The 19100-nt window shown below is 47.6% G+C and overlaps 1 protein-coding gene across 4 annotated transcripts in view; it reads right to left on the bottom strand.

Annotated features, from left to right (window-relative positions):
* DDX4 (DEAD-box helicase 4) overlaps positions 1 to 19100 on the bottom strand; it is a 1682862-nt gene that overhangs the window by 470498 nt on the left and 1193264 nt on the right. For all 4 annotated transcript variants that reach the window (XM_085631316.1, XM_085631317.1, XM_085631319.1 and 1 more), the window contains one exon: positions 11078 to 11230. In XM_085631316.1, coding sequence (XP_085487442.1) covers positions 11078 to 11230 — 153 coding nt within the window. The remainder of the gene's footprint in view (positions 1 to 11077; positions 11231 to 19100) is intronic.

The following is a 19100-nucleotide window of genomic DNA, read 5'->3' as shown; positions in this document are numbered from 1 at the left end:
CACAGCCCTGCTGTTCTCTCTCTAAATTCATACTATGTACTTTAGGTGCATAACCCAATTGGATAGGATCACCTTATTGGCCCCTGTACAGTGTACCATAGGTACCCAGGGCATAGGTTTACCCTAGGCCTACCAGGGGCTGCAGCATGTATTATGCCACCCCTGGCCGGGCCTTCCATTGTGACAACTGGCTGATCACTCAGCTGGGGCAAGGTCGTGTAATCACCCCTTGTTTAGGTGTAGTATGCCTATACCTACCTTATATATAGACACATGTGTACCTATCAGCCACTCCTATAGCAGGCCTTAACAATCCTGGAGGCAGAGTGCTTGGTAACATGTGAGATCGTGCGTAGCATGAGCTGAGCCTGTCTGCAGCTTTCGGAACCATGTCCTTATAGCTGTTCTATGATATAGCCTACCATATACTCTTAAAGTGCCTTATAATCTCAAACGGTTATGGTAACTATGGTTTGGCTTTATCAAAACATGTCGTGTAAGGTGTCTAACACTTTGGAATTATACCCCCATCCCATTTCTGGTGATGGGGATATTATCCCTCCCTTCTAGAGGGAGAAGACATGTTGAAACCTACTTACCCGGTTAAAGTTAACCAGAGCCCCAGCATCACAAAATGGATGCTGCTGCCACGACACAAGTCTGACCTCCTGCTGCTGGGAGTGATCCCGGCACGGGAAGCTTGGACAATAGGTTTCCTGCCTTGGGAAGTGCGAGCACCACCCCAGACAGGCCTTAGTGTATTGGGGCAGGGAGGGATGAAAGAAACTAGATACTGCCTGGGGCACACAAGGTGTCCCATGCATAGTCCAGTTCAAACCGGTGCTGGGGCACTCCAGCCCCAGTCCTGGTGCGAAACTGGACAAAGGGAAGGGGGTGTAACCACCCCCCTCCCAGGTCCCACCCATAAGGCGTGACCTAGCAGGCAACCCAGCCCCCCAGATTAGTATAAGTGTGGTAGCTGGGCCCCAGGAGATTAGATTAACCTGAACCTGCAACTTGAACAGAAACTCTGGACTTTCGACGAAAGAAGAAGAATGAAGAATCTCCCTTGTGGCCAAGGAGTGGCTACCCTGTGCGAACAGGCACCATCAAGAGACTTACACTTTGCTTTGCTGAAGTTCTACGAGGGACCGACTGCAGAGCCCAACCAGAGCCTTGACTTCCAGACTTCTCCGACCCTGATCCACATCCACAGCCGAGCTGAGATCCGTGGAGGCGACGAGAGACGTGGGACCGGCTACCTGGGAAAAGTGGCGAGTATCTTCCAGCGCAGCTTCTGAGGCACCCTCGAAGTTGTGCACCGGGGATTGAGAAGCCCCAACCCCAAGCACCATCTGCACCGAAGATCAGCCCCCCACACTCCACGAGTCCTGCGTGGGGCCCTTCTGCATTTTCCTGCTTGCCGCGTCTGTCCGGTTGCTTGCCCGTTGGCTAGCAACCTTTGCGACGACACACCGTTGATTTTCCACTGCTGGTTTGGCTCCTCCAGACTGGCTCCTGCTCCTCTGCAAAAGAGAAGCACCCCAGACCTTCCTGGTCTGCACCAGAAGCAAGTCCTCCATTCTTCGTGGGTTCCGCTTGCCAAGGCTTGGTGAGTCCTAGTTAGACTTAGACGCCGCCGACAGCAAGAGCCTTCGTGGGACAGCTCGCCTCCTGGTCCTGGTCGTCCTCGACGTCTCCTGGTACCCGTGGCTGCAGCGACAAGCTTCACCTTCACCTGCAATCTTCACGACATCGCCTGGTTCCGTCCTGGTTCCACGTGGTCACTGGCTAGTGACCTTGACTCTGTCCCTTCTGCTTGCAGGTCTCCTCTCTTCTTGATCCCCACCTTGGGATCCACCGGACACTCTTCACTGACTGCCTGTCAGCAACTTTCCTTCAGGCATCCATAGAAGTCCACGACGAAACCCGACGCAAGTTCACACCTATGCACCCGCAGCCCGTGGGCTAGGTAACTTGGGTACTCCGGTGCTCACAAGGGTAGTGACTATCCTAGGGTCTAGTTTCCGAGTCTCGACTTTCTAGCTATACCAGAAGGGTCCTAAAACTGCTTATTTCTAACTGCTAGTGATTCTATCGACTTTTACGAATTACGTGTGAGTGTTTCCACTCTGCACCTGAATCCGGTGGGCCTCCCACTTCCTAACTGTCTGTAGTATAGTGTAGCCCCAGCGATTCCCTAGGCCTATTCTATTTCCGTGACAGTGGTCCTTATACCACTTACTTAGTATATGGCTTGCGTGGCCCCTAGGGCCTAACTGTATTACTTACCTGTGTGACTTAATGTATGCTTAAATAAGACTGTGTTGTACTTACCTCGAATCTCATAAAGAGTGCTGAGGGTTTTGACTAGAATAAATACACTTTATTTTATATATATATCTGTTGTGGTGTCCTTTCATTTGGTATTCAAGGGGTTACATATGGTATAACAGCTGGCTTCACATGCCATTCAAGGTTTAGCCTAAGACTGCTCTTGTCCATGCTACCACTAGGATAGCTGGTCTATAAGGTTGACTTTACAACCAATCACCATAAGGGTTGTTTGGACTGATATAAGGTGTACACTAGAACTAGTGACATCATACATCAGGCCAACTTCTCACAGAGATATACAGCCAAGTTCACGATACGTAGTGGCCTTGACACCGCCAACTCGCTGGGCAGATCGATTTCCACGACAGTGGCGCTATGCCGCCATGCCTGGCTGAGGACTACTGGCTTCTCAGTGGATGTCCATAACACCCTGCTGGACATGCCCTTTGATGGCATTGGATTTTTTGGCAACAAGGCAGATAGCGCGTTGGAGCGTTTTAAGGACTCATGGGCTACGGCCAAGTCCTTGGGCCTGTCGGCCACTCGCCCTCCTCCACCTTCTGCTTTTCGCTCCTTTTGTGCCTATGGGAGAGGCGCCCCAGCACGTTCGCTTCAGAGCCACAAGCTGCAGCAGTCTCAGCGTGGCTGCGGACGTGGGAACCGCAGAGGCGGTTCAGGGGGCCAGCGAGCGGGTCAGTCTACCTCTACCCTGGACACTACTGCCCCAAAACCTTCCTAATACAGGCTTTCATATCCTTCAAATGCCAGTGAGCATCTGGATTCGCCATCACCTCCCCCACTGACGCACCATCACTTTGGACAGGTGGGTTTTAGACATAGTCCGGAGTTTTTAACGTCACCGGTTCATTAAGATGAAACAGTGACAGCACGTTAAGGATAAATGTTGGATTAGTTCGGAGGTGCACGTAGTCTTGAGTGAAGTGTAGAAAAGGTTCCTTTACAGTAAATGCCTGAATTTCACTCACTGGTCGAGCCGATGTTAAAGGCAGAAGTAAAGCAACCTTCCAGGTAAGGAATTTGAGGTCAGCCTTGTGGATAGGCTTAAATGGATGCTTCATTAATTGCATTAAGACTGTGTTGAGTTCCCATTCCGGAAGTCTGACCGGAGGAAACTCCCGGAAAAGCCCTTTCATAAACTGCTTAATTAAAGAGGATTAACAAAGAGAAGGGCCATGAGCACCCTTTCTGAATCTGGAAAGTGCAGCTAAGTGGACTTTGACTGAAGGGAAAGAAAGTCCAGATGTTGCCAGGTGTAAAAAATAAGGGAGGATCTGTTCTGCAGGAGTGTCCACCGGGTGCACCTGGTTTGCTTCACACCAACAGCAAAACCGTTTCCATTTTAGACTAAGTTTTTATCGTGCTGTGGGCTCGTGATTTCGTTAATATATCCCTACAGTCTTGAGGGATATCCAGGTCCTTAAATTCTAAGAAGTCAGGAGCCATGCGTGTAAATGTAGGGACTGAGGGTCTGGGTGGAGAACCTGACCTCTGTTCCTTGACAGCATTGTGGGCGTCGGGAAAAGACGGATCGGCTGGTCCTGGGATAGTAATAGAAGCTCCTGAAACCAGTATTGGCGTGGCCATCTGGGTGCAATCAAGGTGAGACGACAGCCCTCCAACTTCATTTTGCATATGACCCTTGGTATTGGAGGTATCGGGGAAAAGTGTAAGCACAAATCCCTGACCATCGCATGGACAGGGCATTCCCCCTTGACCCCTGTTGAGGGTATCTGCTGGCATAAAAGCCGCATTTCTTGTTCTCTTTTGTGGCGAACAAATCCAGTGGCGGTGTTCCCCAAGCTCTGAATACTCTGAGCACTTGAGCTTGCTCTAGCTCCCATTCGTGGCAATCCGATTGGGATCTGCTGAGCGTGTCCGCTAATGTATTGCAGAGACCTCTGACATGTTCTGCTCTGAGGGTTATGTTGTGGAGTGTGACCCATTCCCACAACTCCTGAGCCTCTGTGGACAGAGTTGCTGATTTTGTCCCTCCTTGCTTGTTCACGTAAAACATGCTGGTGGTATTGTCGGTCCAAACCAGAACCGAAGAACCTGCAATCCTTGGAAGAAAAGCTTGCAGAGACAGGAAAATTGCTTGCAATTCCAGACTGTTGATGTGTTTGTTCTTGTACTCTGGAGACCATTTGCCCTGTATCTGTAAGTCTTGGAGATGACCTCCCCATCCTTCCATGGAAGCATCAGTAGTGAGGACAAAGTCTGGAATCTTCTGTATGAGAGTGAGCCCTTCTGCTAAGTTGGGTATGTGAGACCACCAACGTAGAGCGCTCTTCATGCCTGAAGTGACTCTGAGGATGTCGTCGAAGGAACCCATCGCCTGCTGCCACTGAAGGTGTAACTCGTCCTGCAAGGGTCGCATCCGAAGCCGTGCCAGAGGGACGAGGTGTATTGCAGAGGAGCACATCCCTAGGAGCGACGCGAACATCCGGACAGAAACTGACCTTTTGGAAATCAGGATTGCTAACTTTTGAAGACGAACCTGCCGTTCGTGAGATAAGAATGCCTTGCAGCGGACGGTATCTAGCAGAGCTCCCAGAAAAGGAAGGATCTGCCTTGGGTGTAACTGAGATTTGCTCCTGTTGACCGTAAGCCCCAGAGAGTGGAACAGACGAAGAGATGTTGTCACGGCAGTCTTGACTGAGCTTTCCGAAGGACCTTTTATCAACCAGTCATCTAAATACGGGAAGACTTGGATTCCTTGGGATCGTAACGCTGCTGTCACTGGAGCTAGGCACTTCGTAAATATCCTTCGGGCAGATTTTAACCCAAACGGGAGCACTTTGAACTGGTAATGGGCACCAGCCACTGTGAAGCGAAGATACTTGCGATGCTTCGGCTGTATTGTGATGTGAAAGTAAGCGTCTTCCATATCCAAAGAAGCTAGAAAATCTCTCTCGTTGAGGCTTAGAATTTCTGCCAGAGTGACCATGCGAAATCCCTGCTTCTTGAGGAATCTGTTCAGATTGCGAAGGTCTAAGATTGGACGCCACTCCCCTGATTTCTTCTTGAGAAAAAAGCGGGATTAGAAACCCGTCCCCTTTTGAAGTGCAGGAACCTTCTCGATTGCATTCTTGAGGAGCATCGTTAAAGCTTCTTTGAATAGTAAGTGAAAACGAGGGGGAGGGGGTCCCTTGGGTGGTGTGTTGGGTGGCTTGGTGACAAACTCTAAGGTATGACCGTTGTGAACCAGGTCCAGAACCCACTGGTCCAACGTAATTTCTTGCCATTTGCTCCCAAAAGTTGAAATTTTCACACCCACAGGGAGGGGAAAAGGAGTGGAAGGCGCCCTGCAGAAATCGTTGCTTCCTTGTGGTGTCTCTTCCCTGATTCTGCGATCTTTTTCGTCCGCCTTGACGAAAGAAACCAGACGTGTTGGTTTGTCTGTGAGAAGATTGATAGGATTGTCGATACTGAGGCTTGTACCTATTCTGGTGGGTGTGATAACCTCCTCTGGATGAAAATCCACGGCCTCTTGCTCCTCTGAAGGTACCTCGTTTGTACTGCAAGGAGCCCAATGATCTTGCGGTATCAGTATCGGTCTTTATTGCTTGGAGTGCGTCATCTATATGCTTTCCAAACAACGATTCGCCATCATAGGCCATATCCAATATTTTTGTTTGGACTTCTGGTCTGAACGTGGTGGCCTTAAGCCAACCCTGGCGTCTGAGAACAGTTGCCCCAGCCAACTGGTGAAAATTTGTATTTACAATATCCAGAGCGCAGTCGATAGTCTCTGATGCTGCACGCTCACCCTCCAACAAAACCTTCCGAGCTTCTTGTCTGTTGTCCTCTGGGATGAGGTCAATAAAGTTTGCCATTTCTGACCACATTTGGCGGTCACAACGCCCTATTATCGCCAACGAGTTGGCTGCCCTGATGGATGCAGCTGCCATCGTTGAAAATTTTTTGCCAATTAAATCCAGGCATCGTCCTTCCCTATCCGGTGGTGTAGTGATAGGTGCTGCCGGATTCTTAGATTTTTGTTGGGCTGCCTGTGAGATAACAGAGTCTGGCCGAGGATGGCCAATGAGACAGAAAGGACTGTTGGCAGGAGCACGGTATTTCTTGTCAATCCGTGGAAGCACCGCTGGAACCGATGCTGGGTTTTTCATAATTTTTACTCCTTCCTTCCAAATGTAGTCAATGATAGGGATAGCTCTAGTAACCTTTCTTGACTCCTCTTTAAAATCATGAAGGAAACAGTCAGACTGTTCAATGGTAACCGGCAAGTGGAACCTGGTCGCAGCGCGCTGCATAAGGTTATGGAACTCCCCTATATCTTCTGGGGGTGAATCAGATGGTAGAGGGGTGGGTGGCGAAGGCATAGGGATTATACAAGAATCCCAAGGTTCTGCTGGGTCTGGTAGCTCACCCTCTTCGAATTCCTCCTCAGAGGTTGAATCTTGACCTTGACGCGGGTCCTGTGGAGAATCAGGCAGTTGAGGCGTTGGGGCTGGATCTTCAGGCAAAGGCAATGGGTCCGGCTGCGGCGCAGTCCGCGGAACCTGTGGAATGACTGGCTGCGGTGGAAAACGCGGTTTATAATCTGCAAGCATGGCTTGCAGGACTTGAATTAGAGTCGGAGGCAGATGTGACATCTCGCTCTGACGAGGTTGTCTGTAGCAAGGTCTATGATGCGGAACGACTGTCTTCTTGATAGTAATGCCCCTGATAATTGTCCTCCTCCTCATCGTCATCTTGACACTTGATGTGCAGTTCAGAAGGATGGCGAGCGATCCCAAAGGGCCCTTCGTCCTCGCCATCCTCATAATCATCATCCTCACCCTGCACATATGTTTTTAGGAGATGTGAGGGAGTAAGCGGTGATATATCGCTACATTCCTGCCTTTGAAAAGTCCTTCGTTGGAAAATCCTGGTGGAAATAGGAGTGGAATGAGCGGGCGCCATTGCAAATGTCAGAGACAGAACAGGTAAATCTCCAGGCATTGTAGTAGAAATGGATTCCTTTGATGTTAATAGGCTTTTAGTGCCCATCGTCGACGGACTTGTCGACGGGGCTATCGTCGACGGGATCGTAGTCGTCGACGGGCTTTTCGCTGGCGGGATCGTCGTCGACGGGACTTTTAAAGACGAGATCTTCGTCGCCGCTTCTCTTTGACAATGAAAGCTTCGTCGATGGCTTCGTCGACGAGGACTTCGTCGACGACGGGCTTTTTTGAGAGGATAGTGATCCTCGTTAACAGAATAGGAGAGGTAATGGCTGTCGTCGAGATGGTTTCCGTCAATGAAGGAGCAGACGAGGTGACAGATGTGTCCTAGCCTTGACCGCAGAATCCTAAAGAGAGTGCGCTGATTCAGAGGAAATGATGGGACTCCTCTGAACAGAATCAGAAGTAGAATAGTGGGATTTCTGGCGCTTATTCCCCTCACTGGAAGAGCTGTCCTGCGATCTAGCTCTCTTGCTAGAAGTAGAGGCTCTGTCATCCTCAGCTGAAGAGGATTTAAGCCACAAAAGCACTCTCGCCTCCCTATCCCTAAGAGTTTTGGTAGGGACGGTGCGGCAAATCTTGCAATCTCTTGCCTCATGTTTAGGGTAGAGGTAGTAGATGCAGTCCAAATGTTGATCATCAACATGGACCCTCTTCTTGGCGCAGGTCCTGCAGGAATTAAACAAGGCCTTCTTGTCAGACATGCTGAAGCAAGTTGAAAACTGAGAGGCACTCAGGGAGACTCCCTTCCACACGACGTGCGGTGAAAATCTGAGGAGAAATGGCTCTGCTGAAAGGGTGCTAGAAGGGTACTGGTGTCTGATTGGTTGTTACCAAATTCTTGGTTCTTTTGCATGATGAGGTAGATAGGCTGATAAGATATAGGCTTTAGGCCTTTTCTTTGGGCCTACTACTAACATTTTGGCACTACTTTTTATTTACCTCGGCGACGGGGGAATGATTCAGGCATGTGAATCTATGAAAGATACCCCAATACTGGATAAATGAGGGAAGAGGCAGAGCTTTCTCGCATGAGGTTGACGTTTGTAAATCTCTGAAAACTTTTCACTGGGATCCACAGGAATAACATTTATTTTTTAACGATTGTCTATAGACCTATGCTGCTAATGCACACCAAATATGTATTTCAATTCACTCACTAAACGTACTTGGTGTGAGACCTGAACAATTCACATGAAGCTGGCTTTCTCTGCCCTATTATTGGTAATGTCACGTGTAAATGTATATATGCTGCCAGATAGATTTAGACTAGAAGCATACATGCCAACATTTTTGGAAGAAGAAAATGGAAGATTTCACAGAAATAATCGGGAGAGTGTATCACCCCGTTGACTTCTATTCAAGCAGAGCCAATTTCAGGAGGGGGACAGTCAAAAGCAAGCCATTTTTGGCTTCGAAAATCTGGAGTCTTTCGTCTGATTCGGGTCTATTGTATGTAGCAGCACACTGTGGACGATTATCCTGGAGCCCGGGAGTTCCGCAGCTGACTTCAGGACTGTGGCACGCGATCCTAATATTGTCTTGTGATTACACCGGTTTGATTGGACGGCCAATGTTGGTATGATCCTGGGGGCACATGGGAGCCATTTACTTTTTTCTAGGGACGTGGTGAAATGCAGAAGCTGTTTTTTTCTGCTTTACGATGCAATATATCCGTTGTGGGAGTGATTTACTTCCCGTGCATTGCCGCTGAAATAGTTTGCCTTTACCGTGCCCCTCCTAATGCCTTTGCCCCGCCCCTTTCGAGAACCCCTGGCATGCATTAGTATGGCGGGGCACTTGGGTGCCATCGCGGAGTTTAATACTGGGATCGTTATGCACAGCGCATAATTACAGGCCTCCGCCTCACGCAGCATTCCATGTTATTGCGTTGTGCCAAAGATGCAATTTCCAAATGACATCCACTCTAGATATTAGCAGACCTAGTAGTGATTCGGATTTTTGTGGTGTTCTAAAACTTTTGCATTGTGGGACGTTTACTTGTTCCTGTCACTCTAGCTGTCTAGCAATGTTTCGGAAGGTTCTGGTCTAAATGTTGGCCTCTTGAAGGTGATGTATGCGCTATTTCTATAGTGCAAAATCAGAGAGCAGGCGCCTCAATCTTTTTTGAATGGTTCCTTGCAATTTTGTATCTGTTTAAAGAGGATTAGTGGACTGAGCCAGGTCTGATGGCTTGCAGACTAATGCATCCCAGGCAATCCGGATGTCAGAGGTTCGAATCCCAGCTTTGTTTCTGAACGGATGTAGGATTATCGAGGGGCCTTATGTAACAGATAATGCCGCCTCCTGACAGCAATTTGTGGTAAGTGCCGGCTCATATAAGCAACTATGTTACATGAGGCTGACATAAAAAGGAAAGACGTTTTTAAAGGTATACGTGCGCTTTTACTGTAAATGCACAGGTACACTTGTAAAACACTCACATGCAGTTCCAGAGGGAGAAGAGCCCTGCTACCGGTTCGAGGTGCTAGAATGCTCTTCAGCCTCGATACAAGAGGCACAGCTGTACTCCGCTTTCAGGGCAACAGGGCACACATGGTAGTAAAATGCCCCGGCCGCAAACAAGGGGAAACGCACGCACTGTGGGTGCGCAACGTCGGGGACTGGCAGAAGCAAATAATAAAATAAGGCTAATCACCCTTCCGCTTGCTCCTAAAGCTGAATGGTGATTGGCCAGATTGTATTGTTGTGGTCTTGCCGTCCCTGCACCAACATTCACAGCTCTTGTGTGCTGTGAGGACGCATGGGCATTTCGTTTTTCACTACGACGGCAGACACTCAAGTCCTGCGGACCCCCCTGGGAATGTCTCACGGACCCCTAGGGGTCCGCGGATCACAGTTTGGGAATCGCTGGTTTAGCTATTTCGCTAGCTGTCAGGTGGGTCTCCTGTAATAGTGCTATGTGTGCTTTCCTCCTATTCAATTGGGCATGTATCCGGTGTAGTTTGTTTACCGATCCTATTCCCCGGACATTCCAGGTCACTACATTATATTTACCTTGTATAGGCATATCTGATACTGTTTGTGCGTGTTACGTCAGTTTGGGCCTGTACTGCAAGAGTGAATGTACGAATCGAGGGTGAGCCTCCCTCCCAAAACTTAAAGCTACTTAAACTCCTCAATGCTAGGACAAGCACAACAACATTGCTAGTCCAAACAACCACTCTCGCCTCTTGATTTCAGGTTTCATGACGATTAACGGTTCAGAGGCCGACCGTGAGGGATGCATATTGGTAGGGGCTCAATTAAAACAATCCATTCAAAGCATGCTTCATACTTTCTTTCCACAGTGTTTCTGCTGAGAAAACCTCCTTTATGTAGGAAGAGAATAGGCAGGCTGAATTAAAGAAGCTCCTGTGTCAAAGACTATGCAAGGTATGAAAAACAATTTAGCAAACACCTGTATGAGGTTATAACATATGCAGGGAAGCAACCTCAGTAGAAAGTTACAGGAATAAGAAAAACAAACAATTTTATCTTATCTGCAAACATTAAAAGGCTGAGGAAGAAAATGTTAATATTTTCGGATTAAATCTGTGGAGCTCTTTAACGTAGCAGAGCTGTGATTGAGAATACTCTAAAGCATGACATGCAGTAGAAATCTGAAGATGGCATCTTGTATGGTAGTTTTTATATAAAGGAACTTTTATACATTGTTAAAAGCTTATCTGAATGTAATTCAACAAAGACTTATCACTGAACTGCCAAACAGTTAATCATCAATTACTTACTGTTTTTCCAGAACCGGTCTGCGCACAAGCCATTAAATCACGTTTGGCTAGCACAATAGGAATACTGTATTTCTGAACTGGTGTAAGTTTCACATATCCAGCTTTAGAAATATTTTTATTCAGTGTTTCAGGAAGATTTGCTTCTTCAAATGTCTAGAGGAAATAAGAACAAAAGGAAAATCCAAGAGCCTCAAAAATATTACATTGGTAAATATTCCTTTTTTCATTTCCTTACATTTGCTGTGCTATGAGTACAGTGGGAAAATCTTAATGAACAGGTAACAATTAGCTCCTTAATGATTATACGTTACTTGCCTCCAGTAATGCTCTTTCTAGTGGATAATATATCTTCCTGAGGAATCATCTTTGAAATGCCCACTAGGCACTAGAAGTGATATTGTGGCTGCTACCACAAATCCACTCAACCACACCACATATGAAAAGAGTCCAAAAAGCACAATCCCACAAATATTAGTTACCAACATTTCTCTGAGTTCCACAGATCCTATCCATGTTTCAGACTCTCCTACTCTTGGAAGTCTGACCTGGCACAATTAATTGACATGTGACAGATCTGAAGAGGAAAAGTTAAATCAGAAAAACACACAACTTTCAAAAGACAGCTACACCTTTTCATGACATAGAAATACATACCCTCTCCACCAGACATGAGGAGGAAACTCAAGAATATGTGAAGAGATAAGTTTACAAACCACAAACACCATTACCAAATGTAACCAACTAATTCCTCTAATGAGAACTCAGGCCTTGAGAAATCTGCTCACCAACTCGCTTTCGCGAGTCAAATGTAAACAGGGCTAGCTAATTTTAGGGACTACTGATGAGAGACTCCAGTTGACACAGAACAGGTGTTCTTATGAATAAGAAAGTGAAAGAACAGTAAAGATGCCTTTAAAACTTGTTACATTTGGTGTGTGTTCTAAAACAGAGGTCAGACGTCAGCGTATGTCTTCTTATAGATTGTTCCTTATTTTATCATAGAGATTGTGTTTACAAAATCCTCAAACTTTGCAGACAGAGCAATAAAAGTACAGTGAATTGTCGGACAGTCATGTTGGGTGCAAGAAAAGGTAAAGAAAGACTACAGGATGTCAGTTTCGTTTTGTTTTAAAATACCTTGTAAATTAATTGTACAAACATTTCAAAATATATTTCTCTAGTTGGCGAAGCACTTTTTAAAATACTTGTTAATTCTAATGTGTGAGGCAAACATAATTTGATTGGGTCAAAACAAAGTAAAACAATACTTGCTGCTGTGCAAATTATAAATATTTGCTGAAATCCAATGTCCCCATTTGCGTTTGTACACTATATACTTATAAGTAAAACTGCGTGCCAGAGGGAACGTTTGTGGGCACTTCAATGGAGATATTTCGTCTGCAAATGACCGTGCACTACCACATCATGCTTTAGTAATATATATATACACACACACACACACACACACACACACACACACACGAGTTTTTAAACATGAGCTTAGAAACATTCCTGCCTATCCCATATAATAACAATGCTACTGATGTACCAAGAGGCAAGTGAAAGGTCATGTGTGCATATTATGTGGGCTAAATTTGTACAGCAGAAAGCATGAATTCACAGATTTGAAGATGCTGTCATTTAATTATGAAGGAAAAAGGCGACTCGATGAAATAAAATATTTGCTAAGCATCACAGAATTTGGAGCAGTTTATGGGCCCAGTGCATTACAGTTAGGTCGGTCGTATTATTTAAGTCACTAGACCTGCAGGTCTAGTAACAAGATTTTAAGAGGCCTGAATCTTCTGTGTGTTAATTACTATTTTTAAATGATTCCATAGCATTACCCTCACTGAGATGTGGGCCTAAAAGAGACCAACATCTAGACTCAAATCAAGCAGAAATGCCCTTGTAAAGAGACATTCATGTTAGTTTGTGTCTCTAAACAGCACTACTTCACAAAAGTATGCACTGTTAAACTTGTTGCATCGTACGAACTGTCCATTACTATAACCATTCTGACCTGGACTAATGAAACAACCACTGGTTATCAGAATGAGCTCTAATACCAACAGGTGTTTCCCTATTTTAACCAGAACATGGTAACATTTTATATATTATAATGACTATGCAATTAAATTAGAGTTCTCTTCTGGACTGCACTCTTCCCTTTCAATGGCAAACCTACAGAAAGCTGATCATCAATAATCAGTTCTTTGCCCTTATTTATTCGAAAATTAAGTCCCTTTTTAGGATCCCATCAAATTAACTATTCTTACGAAGGTTGCTGATTAGGGAAACACATCAGTAACATTACATCATCTGCGACTGAGAAAAGGCAACATTAAGTTTGGAGGGGGAAAAAAAAAAAAAAGATGCCTAGGTTCCCAAAAATTGGGGAAAGGTATTTGTGTGGGGGGGGGGGGGGGGGGGGGGGGGAGGGGGGATTACCCAAGGGAGACTGAAGCTTCCCGAGAATTCTTGACAGTATCTTTGCAACAAAAAACATTGGCAACATTTTCAAACCGGATTAAAACATTTTAAAAAGCCTGCAGCAGTGGAAAAAAGCATTCTGCATACAATTCATCGGAGTTAAAAAAAAAAAAAAAAAAAAAAAAGGCCTTGCAGATAGCCGTGCAGTCAGCCCTGGTATAAAAACTATTCTACATAAACTCCAATTGTGCATCATCTGGAAATGAGACTCCATTAGGAAGACAAAGACTAAACTCGGGTATCATTTGAGCATCAGAAAAGATACATTGTGAAAACCTGTGAATAAGAACTTTAAAAAAAAAATCTAAAGGGCCTTATTAGGACTTAGACGGAGCGGAAGCAGGCCACCATGCCAGCGCCCGGCACCGCCAAAACCATAATTAGACCACCCGCAGGATTCAGACTGGAATGCAAGTTGGGCAGTCCTACAGTGGCTGGCCCACAGCGGTGCCTGTTTAAAGGCTCATAGGAAAGCCATAACAGGCACCGCAATGGGAACACCATAGCAGGGTCCTGCAGGGCATTGACTGTCAAGTCCATGCCCTACAGGATCGGGAGGTGAATACGGACGGGTGGCACACCTAGTGACCCCCTGCATGCATCTCCTGGGGCAGCAGCAACAAGGGCTCTGTAAGGCCTCCTTTGTTTCCTCTCTACCCCATTTTTCATGGCATGCTCACTGCCATGGAAACTACAGCAAGGAGGAAACTCTTACCACGTATATTGCAGCATCAAGACCTCCACAACCCTGCCAGGGATCTCTGATCCCTGTCGGTTACGGTGGTGCCAATGCGGTCCAACTGCCAAAGTCGTAATAGGGTGGTCAGAGCCCGAGCGTGATGGTGCCAGGACTGTCACCGTGGCTATGCAGGCCCGATGAACCGCCATAGTCGTAATAAGGCCCATAGTAATTGTTGAACTTGGCCATCTCCGCAGGGTCACCCCCAAACACTTTGCCTTCACCCCTCCTTTCTTTTTAGTTTGTTTTTGTTGGCATTAGGAATCTGTGCACTTTACCACTGCTAACCAGTGCTAAAGGGCTTGTGCTCTCTCCCTAAAACATGGTAAAATTAACCTACACTTGTTGACACATTTAATTTACACTTGGATCTCCAGCTGCGCAGACAAGCTCGCCCACTGCGCAACTCTGACAGACAGCACCACAGAAGAGCAACCTGGTTCATCGTCAAGCTCCAAAAAGTCAGACGCACACGCAGACGCCTCGAGAAGCACTGGCGAAACAAAAAGACGCACGAAAACCATGCCTCCTACAAAAACCCCATGACAGAATACCAAGAACACATCAGGACCACCAAAAGAACCACAACAAAATTCTCACCAACACCAGTAACTCCAAGGATCTCTTCAGCATCACCCAGGCATCACCAAACCCGCCAGCAAAACCACAGACAGGACCTCTGCAACATGCTCGGAACGTACTTCCACCTGACAATCAAGAACCTCTACGACAACTTCAATGAGCAAACACCTGACCCTGCAACTACCATGCCCTCCAGCAACACCAGCCAGCACACCATCACCTGCTGGACATCGGTCACGACCGAAGAGACCACCTCAACCATGAAAAGCATTCACTCGAGGGCCCCCACAGACCCCTGCCCACTGCACAACCACAGAGCCACCACCTCCATCACACCAGATTTACGACACACCAACGCCACCTTCAGGACCAGATCCTTCTCCGACTGGAAACGCGCAGTCAGACCCCTGCTTAAGAAACCCTCAGCAGATCCCATGGACCGCAAGAACTACCGGCCCATCTCACTCCTCCCCTTCACAGCAAAAGTTGCTGAGAAGACCGCCAATGCCGAGCTAGCAAAGTTCATTGAAGACAAATCCATCCTTGACCCCTCTCAATCCGGATTCCGCAGCTACCACAGCACTGAGTTCGTCCTACACACACCGCCACAGATGACATCCGCACCCTCTTCGACAAAGGCTACACCGTAGCCCTGATACTACTTGACCTTTCAGCAGCATTCAACACTGTCTTCCACCGCACACTCACTGCCAGACTACACAAAGCTGGCATACAAGGGTCTGCCCTCGGCTGGATCCACTCATTTGTCACCGGCAGAAGCCAAAAAAAAAATCAGACTGTCCCCTTTCCTCTCCGAACACACAGAAATCAACTGCGGAGTACCCCAGGGATCATCACTCAGCCCAACCCTCTACATTATCTACATGGCTCGCCTCGCCGCCATCGTCAGACAACACGCATCAGCATAGTATCCTACGCTGACAACACCAAACTCATCTTCTCCCTCACCAAGGACGCCATCACCACCAGACAACTTCCAGGAAGGAATGCATGACGTCGCATCCTGGATGGGCAATAGCTGCCTGTAACTCAACTCAGAGAAGACAGACGTCCTCGTAACCAGCCCGTCAGCATGGAACAACAACTGGTGGCCGACCGCACTCGGCAGCCAGACTCATCCTCAGGATCACTCGATACAAACCCATAAGCCAACACCTACGGAAGCAAAACTGACTTTCAAGATACTCAACCACGCCTACAAATGCCTCCACAACACAGAGAACCGCCTTCCGTGCACCCAAAAGAAATTTTCGCTCCACCAACCTCGCCCTTGCCGAAATCAAGCGCGTATGCAGGCCAGAACAGTGGGAAGAGCCTTCTCCTACATCGCGACAAAGACCTGGAACGAGCTGCCTATCGACATCAGACGCACCCCCTCCGTGAACACCTTCAGGAATGCCCTCAAAACCTCGCACTTTGACTGAACGGATGCAGGCTGGATCAGGAAGACTTCTGCTCGAGCAATACCCTTGTACGCTGGTAGATGGCGTTGGTCCGCTAAGCATGACTTTGTTGGCATCATCCGCTCCAGAAGGGATGTCAACGTCACCTATAGAGGCGCCATCTCGGCGCACTGACTTTTCACAACTTTCCACACCTGGAGCACAGAGCCATGAAATGCACTTTAGGGCCCTGAAAAATCTGTCCGCAGTGCAGGGAGGATGGGCGGGTCTTAAGGAATCGGAGGCTAGATTATGTCTCTACCAGATAACATGTTACCAAAGGTAAGTAACTTGTCCATCTGATAGAGCCATCTAGCTGCAGATTCCATACCTTTGAATAGATACTCAAGCAATAAATTCCCTGGAAGAGGGACAAGTTTGGACCAGGAAGTCCTGCAGGACAGAGCAGCGAAAAACATAAGGCAGTCTCTGCAGCCTTGACTGTCTAGGCAGTAGTGTTTAGTGAACATGCGCATTGATGCCCATGATGCTGCCTGTCAAATGTCAAAGACTAGAACACCAAGTTGCAACACTGTAGTAGCATCCTTAGCTCAGGTGGAATGAGTCCGTAAGCGTTCAGGAGGCTGTTTCTTGGCCAGGGCGTAGCAAATTTTGATGCAGAAGACGACCAATCGCAAGAAAGCCCTCTTCTTCACCGCACAACCTTTCATTAATCCATCATACACAACTAAGAGTTGGTTGTCCACCTGGAAATCGTTAGTGCGGTCAAGGTAGAATGACAACGCTCTTTTTGCGCCCAGAAAGTAGAATCGCACCTCCTCTTTAGAGAGGTGCGGAGGAGCATAGAAGTTGGCAAAGGTAACTGATTTCCCCATGTGGAATGGTGTAACTACTTTTGGTACGAAAGAGGTCCTAGTTCGAAGCACCATTTTATCAGGGAAGATGGTTAGTTATGGAGGCTTTGATGACAGAGCCTGCAATTCGCTCACCCTCCTGGCAGACGTTATTGGCACTAAAAAGGCTGCTTTCATGAAAAGCAGTCGGAGGGGGCAGTTGTGCAGAGGTTCGAATGGAGCGCACATCAAAGGTGAGAACCAAATTAACTTCACACTGAAGCATGATAGATGGCAGGGAGAACATACGTAAAAGCCTCTTAAGAAATTTGTTTAAAATACGGTATTTTAATAAAGAGGGTTGGTCTTACGGCCTTTAGAAGGCAGACAAGGCCGAAAGACACCCTTCAAGAGAGCCCAGAGCACAGACCTGCTAAGCAAGGGTTAAAATAAAGAAAAGGACTTAATAGATGGAATCAAAAAAAAGTATCAATAGACCTTTCAGGACAATATTTTACAAATGTATGCCACCGACAGGCATACAGTCTTGGTAGAGGGACGTCTGGCTGCCAATCTCACATAACAGACTTCGAGAGGAAGGCTGAATGCATTGAGATTGAGCTGCAGCAGTTAACGCAATCTCAATGCAAGAAGGCATAGGGTTGATGGGTTCGGTTGGAGGAGCCTCCCCTGCTAATTCGAGGGAGAGCCTCCTGAAGGGGTAGCCTGATCGGAGGATCAATGCTTAGTAAGAGAAGGTCAGGATCCCAGACTCTGTGCCCAGCCCAGAGCCACAAGAATGACTTGGGCCCGGTCGGTCCAGATCTTCACAAGCACTATAGTGTGGACAAAAAGGCTTACAGGGGGCCGTAGCTTCACTCAAGACAAAAAGAGTAGTAGAGCGAGTGCCGCCTTTTAATCCCCAGCTTGCAAAACTGCTGACACTGCGCGTTCTCAGCAGAGGCAAACAGATCTAACCAAAGCTCTCACCACTTCTGAAAGAGACTTTGTGCCACCACTGGATGGAGACCCCATTTGTGACCCACTAGGCATCGACGGCTGAGTTTGTTCACCCTGGCATTGAGGGAACCTGCCAGGTGTTGAACCACCACGGAAATGCCCTGCTGTTCCAGCCATGTCCATAGGCGCAGAGCCTGTTTGTTGCAGTACCACATGCCGGTGGTGGTGTTTGTGAACACCTGCACCACTTTCCCTTTGACAGAGGGAAGGAATGCCTTCAGTGCAAGTCGGATCGCCCGAAGCTCCAGAAGGTTGATATGGAGCTTGGACTCCACCGGAGACCAGAGGCCTCTGATCTCCGCCTCTATCATGTGGCCCCCCCCCATCCCAGAAGGGACGTGTCCGTCACCACTGTGTGTGTTGGGGAAGGGAGAGGGACCTGCCCTGGACCCAAATTCCGTTCGTGAGCCACCAATGCAACTGCTGTGCAGTGCCCTCCGAGATCTGGACGTAATCGGACAGGTTCCCCTGATGCTGCACCACTGGAACTTCAGGTCCCACTGCAGAGCCAGCATATGCCATCTGACAAGAGTAACCGGCAGCCTCAAGGTCATCCTGACCGAAACCCAGGATAGAGGCCGAAAGATCGGAATCATAGCCTGAATATCCTGTACTCGCTGTTCGGTAGGATAGGCCCGAAACTGCATCGTGTCCAGAACCGCTCAGATGAAGAAGAGGAGCTTCTGAGAGGGAATCGGGTGTGACTTCGGCACATTGATGTAGAACCCCAGCAAATGCAGGAGGTCGGCCATAGTCTGGAGGTGGGAAATGACTGCCTGGGGCGAGCCCGCCTTCAATAGCCAGTCGTCGAGATATGGGACGACTGGAACTCATGATCTGCGCAGATGAGCTGCGAACACGCCATCACTTTCATGAACATCCGAGGGGTGCTGTTATGGCGAAAATGCTCATGGCCTACGGTGAACCGCAGG

This window comes from Triturus cristatus, chromosome 2_1 (genome assembly GCF_964204655.1).
Source record: "Triturus cristatus chromosome 2_1, aTriCri1.1, whole genome shotgun sequence".
NCBI classification, from domain to species: Eukaryota; Metazoa; Chordata; class Amphibia; order Caudata; family Salamandridae; genus Triturus; species Triturus cristatus.
The sequence above is the reverse complement of the archived record's forward strand: the minus strand, read 5'-3'. Positions and strand labels throughout refer to the sequence as shown.